This window comes from Phalangium opilio, unplaced genomic scaffold, assembly GCF_054372755.1.
Source record: "Phalangium opilio isolate 3A_F unplaced genomic scaffold, DU_Popi_V2 ptg000011l_1, whole genome shotgun sequence".
In the NCBI taxonomy this organism is placed as follows: domain Eukaryota; kingdom Metazoa; phylum Arthropoda; class Arachnida; order Opiliones; family Phalangiidae; genus Phalangium; species Phalangium opilio.
Window position 1 is genome coordinate 7,249,874 of NW_028324147.1, and position 16,634 is coordinate 7,266,507.

A 16,634-nucleotide genomic window follows, 5' to 3' on the forward strand; every position below is an offset into this window, starting at 1 on the left:
TTCATTTCCATAAAATTCATCACACCTTTTGTTGAAAAACAGGAATTTTTCCCATAGAAATAACATGGGAAATTTTCTGAAAAAAACGATCGTGTGGCCACGATATTAGAAAAACTACACGTTTGTTAGACTTGAAAACGGTTTTAAATGGAAGGTACAACACCTAACATTCCGCTAAGCAATTTTCATTGACTATAATTAAGTCTAAGTATGTTTAAATTTAAATTTTCAAAACCATTCCAATCTGCGATATTTAAGCAGTGTAAAGAGTCAGTCTATGATGTTAGCACTTTTAAAGCTATTTGGTTCAAATTTCGTGGTGGTTGAAAAACAAGGGGACCTAGCTTTCTGTGAGCTAACAAGTTAAGTTGGAAAAGGTCCCCCACACTAATAAATTATGTAACCAACTGCCTTTGGTACTTGTGGGTACTTGTAGGTACTTGTGGGTGCTTGTAGGTACTTGTGGGTGCTTGTAGGTACTTGTGGGTACTTGTAGGTACTTGTGGGTACTTGTAGGTACTTGTGGGTACTTGTGGGTACTTGTAGGTACTTGTGGGTACTTGTAGGTACTTGTGGGTACTTGTAGGTACTTGTGGGTACTTGTAGGTACTTGTGGGTGCTTGTAGGTACTTGTGGGTGTTTGTAGGTACTTGTGGGTGCTTGTAGGTACTTGTGGGTGCTTGTAGGTACTTGCGGGTGCTTGTAGGTACTTGTGGGTGCTTGTAGGTACTTGTAGGTACTTTTAGGTACTTGTAGGTACTTGTGGGTGCTTGTAGGTACTTGTGGGTGCTTGTAGGTACTTGTGGGTGCTTGTAGGTACTTGTGGGTACTTGTGGGTGCTTGTAGGTACTTGTGGGTGCTTGTAGGTACTTGTAGGTACTTTTAGGTACTTGTAGGTACTTGTGGGTGCTTGTAGGTACTTGTGGGTGCTTGTAGGTACTTGTGGGTGCTTGTAGGTACTTGTGGGTGCTTGTAGGTACTTGTGGGTGCTTGTAGGTACTTGTGGGTGCTTGTAGGTACTTGTGGGTGCTTGTAGGTACTTGTGGGTGCTTGTAGGTACTTGTGGGTGCTTGTAGGTACTAGTGGGTGCTTGTAGGTACTAGTGGGTGCTTGTAGGTACTAGTGGGTGCTTGTAGGTACTAGTGGGTGCTTGAAGGTACTAGTGGGTGCTTGAAGGTACTAGTGGGTGCTTGAAGGTACTAGTGGGTACTTGTGGGTGCTTGTAGGTACTTGTGGGTGCTTGTAGGTACTTGTGGGTGCTTGTAGGTACTTGTGGGTGCTTGTAGGTACTTGTGGGTGCTTGTAGGTACTTGTGGGTGCTTGTAGGTACTAGTGGGTGCTTGTAGGTACTAGTGGGTGCTTGTAGGTACTAGTGGGTGCTTGTAGGTACTAGTGGGTGCTTGTAGGTACTTGTGGGTGCTTGTAGGTACTTGTGGGTGCTTGTAGGTACTTGTGGGTGCTTGTAGGTACTTGTAGGTACTTTTAGGTACTTGTAGGTACTTGTGGGTGCTTGTAGGTACTTGTGGGTGCTTGTAGGTACTTGTGGGTGCTTGTAGGTACTTGTGGGTACTTGTGGGTGCTTGTAGGTACTTGTGGGTGCTTGTAGGTACTTGTAGGTACTTTTAGGTACTTGTAGGTACTTGTGGGTGCTTATAGGTACTTGTGGGTGCTTGTAGGTACTTGTGGGTGCTTGTAGGTACTTGTGGGTGCTTGTAGGTACTTGTGGGTGCTTGTAGGTACTTGTGGGTGCTTGTAGGTACTTGTGGGTGCTTGTAGGTACTTGTGGGTGCTTGTAGGTACTTGTGGGTGATTGTAGGTACTTGTGGGTGCTTGTAGGTACTTGTGGGTGCTTGTAGGTACTTGTGGGTGCTTGTAGGTACTTGTGGGTGCTTGTAGGTACTTGTGGGTGCTTGTGGGTACTTGTGGGTGCTTGAAGGTACTTGTGGGTTCTTGTAGGTACTTGTGGGTACTTGTGGGTCCTTGTAGGTACTTGTGGGTGCTTGTAGGTACTTGTGGGTACTTGTGGGTGCTTGTGGGTACTTGTGGGTTCTTGTGGGTGCTTGTAGGTACTTGTGGGTGCTTTTAGGAACTTGTGGGTACTTGTAGGTACTTGTGGGTGCTTGTAGGTGCTTGTAGGTACTTGTGGGTACTTGTGGGTGCTTGTGGGTACTTGTGGGTGCTTGTGGGTACTAGTGGGTGCTTGTAGGTACTAGTGGGTGCTTGTAGGTACTAGTGGGTGCTTGTAGGTACTAGTGGGTGCTTGTAGGTACTAGTGGGTGCTTGTAGGTACTAGTGGGTGCTTGTAGGTACTAGTGGGTGCTTGTAGGTACTAGTGGGTGCTTGTAGGTACTAGTGGGTGCTTGTAGGTACTAGTGGGTGCTTGTAGGTACTAGTGGGTGCTTGTAGGTACTAGTGGGTGCTTGTAGGTACTAGTGGGTGCTTGTAGGTACTAGTGGGTGCTTGTAGGTACTTGTAGGTGCTTGTAGGTACTACAATATCTACAATTTCAAAAAATTGGAAAATATAGGAAAATTATCGAAATTATAGGAACTAATAGGAAGACATCCGAAAATAGAAAAAATTATAAAATTTAGGATATGTGGTCACCCAGCACAGGTCTATGGAATATGTTTGTGCACAGGTGTATAGATTGTTTTTGTACACAGGTCTACGTAATAATTTTTTAGCCTAAGTCTTCGGAATCTATTTGTATTATTGCATCCACTGTGCTTTGCACGTGAAAACGACGGGAAGGCAATTTGAGTTGGACTGGGCGTTGAAGCAATCAAGATTAATACTTCTATAATAGATGGTTAGGGCCTTGTTAGTTCAAACGCGGTAACTAATAAACGAGCAACACCACAAGACTTAAATGGAGCGCCTGCTTTTCAGTATAAGTTTTAAAATACTAGTTTCTAAACAGTTTTAACTCATATTAAGACTGAAGTGACAGATATTAATAAAAAGTGTCTTTGTGCACAAAGACGCAAAAAAGTAAGAGATAAGTGTAGAAAATTAATTGTTTGAAGTAACAGATATTCAAATTTTCATTTTTGAAGACGTGATTATAAAACATCAATTATTTTAAAAAATTTCTTATCTTAGTTTTTTTCACAAAAATTTCAGAGAAACTACCTTGATACTACTGTTTATTTTCTTGAAACATTTGCTTAGAGAAAGTTCCAATACTCGGATATCTGAAAAATAGAGCTAAAAGAATTTATTTTTTTATTTTAAAATTGAAAATATTGCGAACCGAAAATTACATTCGCCCTTTGACTGTGATGTAGTTATTAGAGTCAAAAGGATATGTAGCTTGATCGTGATCTTTTGAGAAAGATACAACACGTCAATTTTTGAAAACTCGAAAACTTTAAAATTAACGAACACGTTTTGTTTAGTTTTCATGCTTATTTTATTTTGTCTGCTATGAACGATTTTCTGTCCATTTTATTCTCTTTATAGGCCCGAATACTCAAACTATCTCTAAATTTAAAAAAAAAAAAATAAAATGCATACGTTTTCTATTTTTAAAATGATGCACATGTTTAAGGATAAAATATATTACTTAAAGAATTTTTGGTGAAAAAAACTAAGATAAGAAATTTTTTAAAATAATTGATGTTTTATAATCACGTCTTCAAAAATGAAAATTTGAATATCTGTTACTTCAAACAATTAATTTTCTACACTTATCTCTTACTTTTTTGCGTCTTTGTGCACAAAGACACTTTTTATTAATTAGTTTGAGATTTCATAGATAATTTGAAATTAGCACCTTCGATCAATCGCGAAACGCCTTGCCTTCTTGTTAACAAAATTGCCGCGGCACGCTCCATGTCCAATGAAATTTAGCGCGCGAGAGTTGATGAAAATTGGACATGATTTGACAATCGTGGCGCAAGATATAGAGCGTGCCACTTGAATTTTGTTAACAACAGTGCTTATTGCGATTTTGCGGGAAATCTGATGCCGCTTGCCACGTGGTAGGTTCCAACGAAGTTGTGTCCCTATCTCCCTTTCTTCCGTTGTGTCTTACGGGTGTCAGACTAAAAAGCGCGTACTATTCTTCTCCATTTCTACTGCTCCCTGATCTTAAGGCGCGTTTTCAATCAAGATTTATTGATCAAAAATTAAGCACTCGCGTCAAAAGTGGCAGCCAAAAGACGAAGCAAAAAATCTAGGTGTTTTCAAACCAGCTTGCTTCAAATCCAGCTTTTCGTCTTTTCGTCTTTTCAGGCTTTAAACCTTCGAGGAGCGGATATCTAAATAAGTTTGATATTTGGTTCTCATTCTCTTTAAGCTTTTCCGCTCAATGTAAAAGCAATTGAGTTACGCCCTCATTAGTCAATTTTATTCATTTGAAGCTTGTTTGAAAACGATTAGAGTTCCAGATTTTCTGTTTTAATTTATTTTTGAAAATTTTTTCGTCTTCGAAAGCGCGTAAAAAGTTCGAAAAATGGCCACAGGCAAAAGCTTGCAAAAAGTTGACTGAAAACGGGCCTTTACGCAGATTTCAACGTTAGAAAGCAGTATGTCCAAACAATGCCCAGTTTTCCTCCAACAGGCCAGAGTCCAAATTCGGTCATTTTAAGCTTCACGAAATTGGTCTAGTCAAAATTAATAACTTAGAACAACGATTCATTTTAAATATTTACGTAATACCTCCTGTATTGCAACGGTAAAAGTTTCGTTCATTTTTTGAAATTCCGAATGTATCGCAAATTTAAAAATACGGATAAAATTCCAACGGTGTTAACGTCAAAAGTCTTAAGCCGAATATAAGATCTTAAGAGGTAAAACAGTTTCTTCGATTTCGTAACGCGAAACAATACACAATGCAACAAAAACACAGCGAGTGAGAGCTAAACTACTAAGCATATATGTGATATTTCAAATAAAGATCTGAAATTTACCCAACACGCTAATAAACAAAAATAAAAGCGAAACATATCCATTGGCAAAAAACGGATTTTATAAAGCCAAGAAAATAAAAATCTAAGAGAACTGACGTTGCTTCGTTTTACATTGTTATTTTGAATGGATTACTATTAATGGAGGACGAATGAAAGTTTCCTTAAGAGCGTATAACATTATAGCTAGGCCTTCTTTAATAATACTCCATGGAAGGTGATTTCCAGCAGCCAATGAAAAACGGCAAAAGCTATTATTAGAAAATCAATTATGTGGATGTTTTGTTTTGAATGCGAATGCAAAATGAGGATTAGAAATCTTAGCCTGTTTCAAGTACTGCTTGAAAACGTTCTGGGTCAGCAACTAAACAATTTTTTCCTTTTACAATTAAGCCAGAAAAGTCGTTTAAACTCCTAAGTATTTATATGATTTTTTTTTTCTTTTTAAGCCTAGTGGATATTTAACACGCAAACAAAATGTTATGTGCATGAAAGCTTTCAATTATTAGCCACAATACCTTATGGCGTCAACGCGTATATCCGACCTTCAAAAATATAATTTTTTTTGGTGAGAGATATATTTAACGGTTTTAAATTATAGTGCAAAGTTTCAAAGTTTTAAAACAAATAGTTAAATTGATTAAAATTTTGATTGTGCAAAATCACAACCTATTTAGTAACGTAGGAAATTTTTACGAAAAGAACTATTTGTTTTAAATATTTGAAACTTAACATGATAGTTAAAAACCCTTCAATACACCTCTCACTAAAATTTAGTTTTCAAGAGATTCAAACTAGTGAAACCGAAGAAAACATATTTCCACCGTTTGAAGATTAAACTCTACAATTGTGGTTACTTTCCTTTTAAATTTTTTTTTACGAAACAAAATGTTTTACAAAACATCTCATTTAAATTTCAAAAGATTTGAAGTAACAATTTCAGAATTAGGGCCAAAAACTGGGTTTCTCCCATAGATGGCCATGTCTAAAGTTAATTCCTTTGATTTTTCGAGCGGAAAAGCCGAAATCCATGACACACGCTTTTACGTAGGAAAATTATTGTTTGGAGGGGCGTCTATAGAGCGTGAAGCCCGAGCGTGATCGAATGGGCTGTGCTCATACAAAGGCTCTAATATTTGTCGCTAGATAGTAGTCAAATTGTCATGGAAGTAATCTATAAACAAGCATTGGGCTTATATTTTTTAAAACGCCAAGGATCGACTGTAAATAGCGTAGGGGCATAAATGAATACAACCTTGCGGTAATAGTGTACCATTTCTCAATTACCAAATACTTTCCAACTTTGTTTTTCAAAGCTCGTTAAACCTTATTCAACAAAAAGATAATAACAGTACTTGCAAAGTTTTCAAACCTTATCTTACCAGGGAGGAGTAGAAACGGAGTGGCGAGCCTAAACTCCCACTGTGGAAGAAACAGGGTCGAAGGACGGTTAAATTGGTTCCTTATTGTCACGTGGGTTACAGTTTCGTTACTTTTGTTGAATTTAGAAACGCAACTTTTTGTTGGACTAGTCAGTCATGGATTATTTTCAAGTTCATAATTATTGTAAAGTTAAACAGATGGAAGATGTTTTTCAAGGAAACCCGTGGACGCAATATTTTGGCATTGTAAATAAACCAATTTTGATTTTTTTTTTCACTGTTTTAAGTAAAATATTGGAGGCTCTAGGAAGTGTGTGAAGCAAGCTTTTGACCGAAAGCGTTTCAAGGAATACGACACATCATAGAGTATATATAGTATGTCCTTTATGGACGCATGTAGGCGATCCTGCCCTATGGGTATCGACTGCCACGTGTCTGCCGAAGGTGACCCCCACCCCTTACGTCACTTATCAAGTAAGCCTCATTCCTTCCCTGATTAATCGCGTCAAGAAACCTGACTACCGAGGACTCAATTACTTTGAAATCCTTAGTTAAAAACGGGCGCTACTTTTCTTATCAAGATTGTCAGCAGAGGGCAATGCGTATTGCGATTTTGCAAGAAATCTGAAGCCGCTTACCAGGTGAAAATTTCCAACGAAGTTGTTTCCCTATATCCCCTTTTCTCCCGTTGTGGGAGTCTAAAAACGCGAGCTCCTTTTCTACTCCTCCCTGATCTTACGAAGGTTTCAACGTCTGAAAGCAGTATCTCCAAACAGTCTCCATTTTTCCTCCAAAAGGCCACAGTCCAAATTCGGTCATTTTTAACTTCACGGAATTAGTCTAGTACAAATTAATAATTTTTAATAACGATTCATGAATAAATCTTAAATATTTACGCTATACCTCTTGTATTCCGACGGTAATAGTCTCGTTCATTTTTTAAGTCTCGCAAATTTAAAAATACGGATAAAATTCCAATGGTGTTAACGTCTAAAGCCTTAAGAATAAAATGAGACCTTAAACGGAAAAACAGGCAACTAGGTACTTCGATGACGTAACGATACACAATACATCAAAAACACATTATCACCGCCCAGATTTAGAGCTAAACTACTTAGCGAATATGTGCATTTTCAAATAAAGAGCTGAAATTTACCCTACACGCTAAAATCATAAAATAAAAGAGAAACGTATCCATTAGACCAAAAACGGATTTTAGAAAGCTAAGACAGAAATCTCAGAGAACTAACGTTTCTCAGTTCTTCTTGCTATTTTACAAGGATTAATATTATTGCATAACGAATGAAAGTTTTCCTTAAAAGTGTATTACATTATAGCTAGGCCTTTAATATTACTCCATGGTAGTTGATTTCCAAAAGCCAATGAAAAACGGCAAAGTTATTAATAGAAAATCAATACCGTATTATGTGTGGATATGTTTGTTTTCAATGCGAATGCAAAATGAGGATTAGAAATCTTAGCCTGTTTCAAGTACCGATTGAAAACGTTCTGCGTCAACAGCTAAACAATTTTCCACTTAAGCCATAGGAAAATCGTTTCAACTTTCTAAGTATTGATAGGTATTTCTTTTTTAAGTTTAATGACATTGAACACGCATGAAAGCTTTCAATTTCACGCCCATACTAGCCACAATGCTTGATGCCCTTAAACGCGTATATCTGACTTTTTAAATATCATACCTTCTTAAAAAATAAACACTTTAATGCTTTCTTTTCTATGCGAAAGAGGCTTGCAAAAAGTTTTTTTTTTTTGCATCGATGGGTCAATGAAAGGTCAGTATGCTCGCCGTTCAGTGAGCACGTATTAGGAGGTCGGAGAGACCAAATTCTATGTCAGGCCCCGCCCCCTTTCAAAACCGAGCCGAGCTCTGGCGTCCTACAGTTCAACACATGCGCAATTAGCAACCACGGAGTAAGTGCTTACTGCTCTAACCGTCTTTTCTTATTTCCCTCTTTTGAATTTCCTTCAAAACGGATCACGTGACGTCTAGCTCCTCCCTTTGCGCCGGGGTAGGTGCGCGTGAGATACAGAACATCAATGACCGAGAGGGTGACAGCAAACTCCAGCCATTCTCCGTTTTAAATACAAAATTAAACATGAGGCATCAACCCGATGGGGGGGAAGAATATAGAAGGATGACGTCACACCCTCGTCACTCCTCAGTTTTGGCGACCATATTTGAAGTCGACAGCTTTGGCAATACAATTAAGACCCCCAGTAGTATTGACGTCACATCACGTGTCTTTCTCCCTCTAATCACTATTTAAAATGCTTTAGAAAAACTTGAAACATTTATCGCTGGGTGAACTATAGCTCATAAGCGACATCATGTATATTGGATCATCCACTTTATAATTCCTATAACTTCGAATATACGACCTTCTCACTAAATTTAGGTCTTATTACCACTTCTTAAGAAACAAAGGTAAAATTTTCCAATTCTGAAAAACAAAAACAAAATTCAAAGTCAGAAATAGAATTTCCGCCTACCAGAAAAGTCTCAATTTCTCGGCCATATCAGTGACATCGTGACTAAAAAACGTCTTTGACGATATAAGTTCAGTCAAACTTAGAGAATAACAACATCATCTATTCATAGTATCCGAGCCAAAAAGATATTCATGAATACTCCATGAATATTGAAGAAACTGAAGGTCATCGTACTTCAATATTGAGTGTAAATTACTGAATATGTCTTAGATTGAATTAACTACTCATGTGAATATGATATAACTCAAAATGGAGCCACCATTCATAATTTGAAGATGTCTTACGTCCATCTATCCTACACCGCCGCCGCCCCCGGACATATCCTAGACTATATTCCCACGCTCCGACAAGAATTTTTTCTGCTCTTTTCAAGAATAAACTATAGCTAGAAGATGTCACGTGACTAGGTGTGGAGAACCAATAAGAAGAGAGACGAAGCCGAGAGATGGGTTAGTATCGATTGTCCCAGGAGCGGAACCGAGTATTTAAAAGCGCGTCCCTATCCAAGCACCCCTCCCAAACTTGTCCCCAAGACGCTCGAGGCATCAAGTCACGTCACGCGACTCGTCCGTCAAAAGTTCACAAAAATAAGTGATATCAGTTTGCGTCACGATATCCAATACCACGACATCATTCGCAAGACAAGTAGAATTTATTGAATAATTTTTTGATCTTTGAGGTCGATCTTCTAAAGATAGATAGAAAGTTAGTCTAAGATAAAGTCACGGAGTTCAAATTTAAACTACTTTCAAAGAACATCGTTTCAAGATGAGGAGAAAGTACGCTTTCATTTGTTGCGTTCTAGGCCTTATCACGGTAAGTGTTTAAATGGTTTCAAATGTTCATAATTGGTGTTGTACTTCAATCGTCGTTACATCAAGCGGTTAGGTATAAAATACAACAAATACTTGTTGAAACATCTAAACTAACCAACTAGATGTCAAACACATACTTCAAAATGAATATGTTTACTATTTACTAATAGGTGTTATCTAAAAGTAAATTTTATATGAGAATGGTTAAATTTAAAATTTACAATTTGAGAGACTGAAATTCCAGTTTTTTCCTCGAGAATATGGTGGGTATACAGCTAAAAGACAATTTAATATAATTTTAAATAAAGTAACAAGTTGGGAAAACCAAAATATTACCTCTCCGTGTCAAGAAGATTATATAAACTTAAAGTATCCAATGAAAACGTTATTATGTTTCTGAGTTGGGGTTTCCCATTTTTGTTGTTGTTTTGAAAAATATATCGCAATGCACGGGCCTTGATAGATATAGGAGGCAATGAATGAAATATATCACAATGCACGGGCCTTGATAGATATAAGAGGCAATGAAGGAAATATATCGCATGCACGGGCCTTGGTAGATATAGGAGGCAATGATAATCTCTCTCTTTGCACCAGAGGTTTATCTTTAATATTTAAATAAATATAATTATTTTTAATTATTTTAATCTTCAATAATTAACATTAATAATAGTTAAATCGTTTAAAATAAAGTTATACCTATTATCTTCTCAAACTTTGCTAATATTGACGTTTAAAGTTAAGGGTACCCCTCTTGCCCGCTTTTTTCAAATTTGGGGTATATATACGATTCGTTTCCATTATAATAGTAAGGAAAAAGCGCAATTGCGAAAACCTTTGGTGGCGATCCCACCTTAGGGAGGCTAGACGTTTCTCGTAACCCTAGCTGATCGCCGCGTATATCCTAAAACCAAACGATGATAATGGAGTAGAAGCCAATGATACAGATTGGTGTCTATGTGGAATAGACGGAAGACCAGTGGATGGTGGTGTTAGAAGCCAGTGTAAGTGCAGACTGGTGTCAATGTGGGATTGACAAAGAGCAGAAGATGGTGGTGATTAGAAGCCAGTAAGAACAGACTGGTGTCCGTGTGGGATGGACAAAGACCAGAAGATGGTGGTGTGAGAACTCAAGTAGAGGAGCCATTTCCGTGACTGTGAAAGCAGTTCGGAAATGGCGAACACGTTTGCTCCGATACGCAAACTGCGAACGCGGTCACGTGGGTGTAACAACGGACAGACAGACAGACACACAGACAGACACACACACAGACAGACACACACACAGACACGGCCGTTACAGAACCTCTCCTGGACTACGTCACACGGAGAGGTAAAAAAACGCGCTTTGGTGTTTCCAAATTTAGTAGCATTTTTTGGGGTTGTACCCAAAGCATCGATAAAATATAATACCATGCTGCAGTCAAATGACAAAATCAATTCATGGTCCTCCAAGTTAATATCTTGGTATTGTACAAGCCATTTAGGACAACACGGAGACTTGTCGACGGCAAATTGTTTAAAAACCAAACGTCAACAATCGCGGTATAGACATTTGAGTATTGAATGAGCAATAGATTTCAATTCAGCATATTTCTTATTTTTTTTGTTTAATGGACTGGAGTATTGTTTATTATTCAATTTTCTATATAGTTCAAAGGTAAAACTAAACTATACCTAATATCTAACCGGAAATTCTCTAAGTCGTGAAGAACTATTTTTGTTTGCTTGAACTTTCCAAAACAGAAGTTAATGTAGAAACTACTTTGCAAGAAGCTTATATCAAGTGTATGTGCAATAGTTTAACGACTTAAGTCCCCGTAAACGCCTCTAGCGTGATGTTTTATATACGAGAAACGCAATTTTGAAAGACTAAACAAACGCAAGAAAACGAGGTTTATGTTTCGGCTTTAGCGTGTGCCCTCTTAAACAAACTTTGTGTAGGAGAATTTTTGCACTTAAAATGTCACTAAGTTAAGTTGTCTGAAAGTTCTAACGTCTCAAGACCGAAGTTCACTTTTTCTCCTAGTTTTAATTCTAAGAGCAGACTTGAAATTATTATAAAATGCGAATTTTATATCTTGTTACGTATGTTATGAGCGATTATGACACTTAAAATTAAAAGGGTAGGATGAATTTCCCTCGCATTCCTTTCTTAAATCTAATTAAATAATATTTGACCTTTCCATAATTTTTCCTTCATGCAGCGTGCGAGACTAATTTAGGGTATGAGAAACATATCATAACCCTGTAATATTTTCCATTAGTATGGGTATGCCGCAGCGGCCTACAGTATCGGCATTGCGATCTTATGGCAGCGATGTTCAAATTAACGGGCTGTTGTAACATCTTGGTTTAAAAGTTTGTCCTACAAATTGGTCGAGTCGGGTTAAGGTAGTAACAGAGATCACATAATCGTTGTTTCCGGCAAATCATTCCGTTACTACCCTTTTATAACGAATTCGTGCTCGTTTCAATTATCGGCTGCGTTCAACAGAGTTCACCGCTGAGTCACCACTGTTAGCGGTGTATAACTGAACGGGATTTTTACTTTGTATTTTGACGTCACGCCGCCAATAAAATAGACGGGTTTTTTTGACCTCGTGACGTAGTTGGAGCAATTATTACATCTACCTATTTAAATGCCGTGAAACCAGCTGATCATGCGAGAATTTTATGAGACGTTAGTCTTCCTAATTTTAATTATTAAAGTTGTTCCTATTTATCTCTACGAATATATATTCATCTAAGTTTTGTTAAGCCTTGGTACCTTGCACTCGTTATTGCACTGCCGCCATTTTTAACTGGGGAAAAACGTTCAGCAAAGCTATGACGACATAGCTCAGCGGTTAACATTTTCCAAAATTTGGTTTTTTTAATTGATGAGCCTTATTGAACGCAACCAACCATCTTTCCCTAATTATGGATAGTATTTTAGGGTTATGATTCAATCAATTACAGTTGATTAAACAACGCTAGTCTGGTAACAATGTGGCATCATCCTGTTCTAGACACGCTGCCAACTTCTGGTGTCTCCGAAATTATAGTAATTTTAAAATCCATCATCGATTCGTGATATGCATGGGTGTTTCTGATAAGTCTGCCATAAATTAAGGGAGATGTTCTTTGGGTGATTTTGAGTCTAAAATGTAACTTCTATCCATTCCATTTTGCCACAAGGGACACTGTTTCAAATCGAGTTAAGATTAGAGTATTTTATTAAGAAACTGATTAAGACAATGATTTCTAATTTAATTAAGGGGTCATCCGTAAAACACCCAATCAAATCATAACTCGAAAACAGTGTCCCTTGTGGCAAAATGGAAATGGAAGTTACATTTTCGACTCAAAACCAATAACCCAAAGAACGTCCCCCTAAATTTATGGTAAACTTATCAGAAACACCCAATATATCACGAATCGACACTGTTTTCGAGTTATGATTTGAGTGCTTTAGGGATGACCCCTTAATTAAATTAGAAACCATTGTCTTTAAAATCAGTTTCTTAATTAAATTTAAGGGGTCATCCGTAAAATACTATAGACAATCTTAACTAGAAAACAGTGTCCCTTGTCGAAAAATGGAGATAGAAGTTACATTTTCGACTCAAAATTTATTTCCCAAAGAACACCCCCCTTAATTTATGGCACACTTATATCAGAAACATCCTGTATACTATCATGTAGAAAATTCGAAATGAAACTCGAGTTTCTCGATTTAGCCACTAATGACCGTTTATTCAATCGAGTTTCCAGCTTCGTCAAACGATTAAGCGTAAAATGAGCGCCAGTTTTGATACGACAAGATTCATTAATCATCGAGTAATTCAATTCGCCCCGTCGTCGAAAGCTGCTCGGGGCGAAACATTTTAGGAGCTAGTGTAAATTTCAATTTTCCAAAATAAGTTTTGACAATTTTAATATGTACCGTATAATTGACAGTGACTTAGATTAAAATTTGCATAAATACGCAGTTGTTACTAATATTAGGTTAATGTAGGTCGTTACTGATTAGTTCCCAAAGTTTCATATAGTGTTCAAAAGTGAATCGCCTATAAGGCAGCTTACTCCCATAGCAATCATGTTTAGAGGGAACAACAGATCTACAGGCGTTCTATGGAAAATCCATTGTCCCGAGACATTGGGTGGCCCCGACGCCCACTTGTGGCGTACCAACCACTATGGGGACTCCTTGGAGGATGTCCTTGGCCTAACCGGCGCTCCTTGGAACCCCCAGGTGGTGCGTGAAATCCTCTCTCTATGGTGGCAGAAGAAACAAGCCTGGAGACGAGCTAATCTCACCGATGCACATGCTATTTTCGATGCCGGACATCCCGCGCCATCCTCCACTTAATTTGGATCTATACGAACATTTTGGTCTCACTATGCGTGTCACTCCCTTTAATTTTAATTTTAACTTTTGATTTCCAAGTTTGATTTTGGCTTTTAATTTTAATTTTGAGGTTTAATTTTAACTTTAACTTTTGAAGTTTAATTTTAACTTTTAATTTTAAATTTTAATTTTGGCTTTTCATTTTGAAGTTTGATTTTAATTTTTGTTTTATGTTTTTTAGTTCTGTATCATATCCTATGTATATATGTATATATTTTTGTTTTCTTCATTGCTGAGCTCTCCCAACAGGAGAGCCGCCCCGTTCTAAAGGGGTGTACTTTGTACGGCGTCATAATAAACCTGTAAACCTGTACAGCGTTTGCGCCTATATGTTTGCTTTACATAATTTATTGCTAACGATGACTAATCATGTATTATTTCGTAAGTTTCTATTATGAGCTTTGTTATACATGTATATTGTAATTTATTAACATTCCAATGTCTTTGTTTGTATACTTATCACTGTGTAAACAAATAGAACTATCATAATATTTACAGCAATTATAGTGAGATAAAGTTTTATTAAGGTATATGTTCGTTAATTTCTTAGTATTTATGTAGTACTAAAAAGAAAGGTTCAGGTAACATAATATTATATCTTAAAAGACCGGCCTTTTTCTTAATATAAAAGGAAAATATATATTTAAAAAATAAATTAGCTCTTATTACAAAATTATTAGCATTTAATTAGTCTTAAAAACGAGGGTTACTGGCTAAGTTGCGTCGTGATGCGCTTGATCGAGTGGGCTATGCCAATGGAAGCGGCTTAATTTTGACGTCACAAATTCGGAAATATTGTCAACTTACTGCGCCATCCGCCATTGGGCAAGTGGTGTTTGTTAAATCGAACCTTTTGCCTAAACTTCTCCTTTATGTTGAACTTTCCCTACAAAACTAGTTTCAGTATCGAAGGTCAAGGGTTCAGTGACATATGTAAACATATAGAAAAACAATTTTCTCAAATTCATACCAGCTATTTAAATCAGATTTTCGAAAGGGATTTTAAACATTTATAAAATTATTGCGCGAAGCATTTCAAAAAAGGTTTTTATTATTTTAAATTCAAATATTTCGCCTATTTGATTAAAAAGAAATCTAGCTCGTGAAATATTGCAACGTCAATGAGACTTTTTGGATTTTGAACGGAATGTCAAATCACTTTATAATGGTTTCGAATCCCACAGAACTGAAATAATTTATTTATTGGAATTTTATTTTTAACTTTCCTGAAAAACTACTGATAACTTTGGAATTATAGCGAGATAAAGCCAAAAATATACGCAGAGGGCCTTTGTCAAAATAAATATCACACTTATGGTCTAAAATTCCCACTGAAAACCGCTTTTAAATGCAAATTTTGGTAGCCTTTATAGAGGAATCTACGTCAAAATAAATCCTTCTAACAATTTGACAAATTACGTTGCACCAATTCTTCTAAAACAATTCCTGGATTATTTTTGGGCTAGAGGTTGGTAACCTATATAAGAGCGAAAGAAGTACTTAAATGGATTCTATTTTTAACACTCCAATGTATTTGAAGATTGATAGTTCTTGGAGAGTACCTAGCTCTCTAAATGTCAATGCGATTGAGGAAAAATTGTATCTCAAATTGTCGCAATGTTCGGAGCATTTTTCTTTAATCCTTCACGGAACGTCATTCGGCAATCAATTCACTAGCTCGACTTTTCCAGAGTTCCTCTGTACTTTAAGTAAAGAGTTTTCCCCAACTAACAAGCTGGATTATCCTCAACTATATTATGAATCCGCTCTTGGTTAAATAATACAGAACAATACTCCGAATGTTGCTTGTGATTGGACGTAAGATAAAGTAGAACTAAAACTAAAGCAGGGATAGATTTAATTTTAGAAGTAGGAATGGAGAACAGAGTAATCTGGGCGCGAGTCAAAGTCCCTGACCCCCTTCCAAGGGACGGAGGGGTATGAAAGAAGAGGCGGGTCATTGCGACAGAGGTAAAAAGGAATTACGTATTTTTCGCCGTCCCCGTCAGTAACGTCATCCAAACGTAGTTTAAGTGAGCCAATGAGATAATTTAAACTTATGATTTCTTGTTGGACGGATGGACTCTATACTAAGCAATGAGTCGGACTGTCGGACTGAAGTAAATACTAACTGTTCTCCATTCCTACTTCTAAAATTAAATCTATCCCTGACTAAAGCAATAGTTTGGCATAGATGGTTGTAGCATCGCTAACAAATTATATCTTAAGAATCATACTTCGGCACAAGTACTTGAGCTTTCGGTACAAGTACTTGAGTTTCCCTAGTGAGACTTGTGCCCAGATTAGTTCAATTTCCGGCTAAATTTAAAATTATCGTACGGCTAAGCCGAATTATGGTACAGCGTCAAAATTATCGTACACTTCGAAAAACTCTTCAAATTATCGCATTGTACCATAATTATCGTACAATGGCAACACTGAGCTGGCGTCTCATTGGGCAAAGATTTGGAAAGCAAAGCAAAAAGCGGGTAAACCCATTTCGTTTAAGCCTAATTGTCAGTGGTTCCTCCAAATTGAAACAATGTGTTTATCTATACAATTAAAAATCAGTACGATCTACTAATTAACTTACCAGAGCCTACTCATTATGCAGACAACA

The 16,634-nt window shown here is 37.1% G+C and overlaps 2 protein-coding genes across 3 annotated transcripts in view; one reads left to right on the forward strand and one right to left on the reverse strand.

Moving 5' to 3' along the window:
• The window catches only part of LOC149710176 (uncharacterized), a 177,256-nt gene that overhangs the window by 8,128 nt on the left and 152,494 nt on the right, over window positions 1-16,634 (reverse strand). For both annotated transcript variants that reach the window (XM_089860023.1, XM_089860031.1), the window contains 2 exons: window positions 7,199-7,292; window positions 7,035-7,135 (listed from right to left, as the gene is read on the reverse strand). In XM_089860023.1, the coding sequence (XP_089716149.1) occupies window positions 7,035-7,135; window positions 7,199-7,231 (134 nt within the window). In that variant the 5' untranslated portion in view covers window positions 7,232-7,292. The remainder of the gene's footprint in view (window positions 1-7,034; window positions 7,136-7,198; window positions 7,293-16,634) is intronic.
• Window positions 9,503-16,634, forward strand: part of Nplp1 (Neuropeptide-like precursor 1) — a 37,903-nt gene continuing 30,771 nt past the window's right edge. Inside the window, exon 1 of the mRNA XM_089859987.1 lies at window positions 9,503-9,622. Within this exon, the coding sequence (XP_089716113.1) occupies window positions 9,575-9,622 (48 nt within the window). The 5' untranslated portion in view covers window positions 9,503-9,574. The remainder of the gene's footprint in view (window positions 9,623-16,634) is intronic.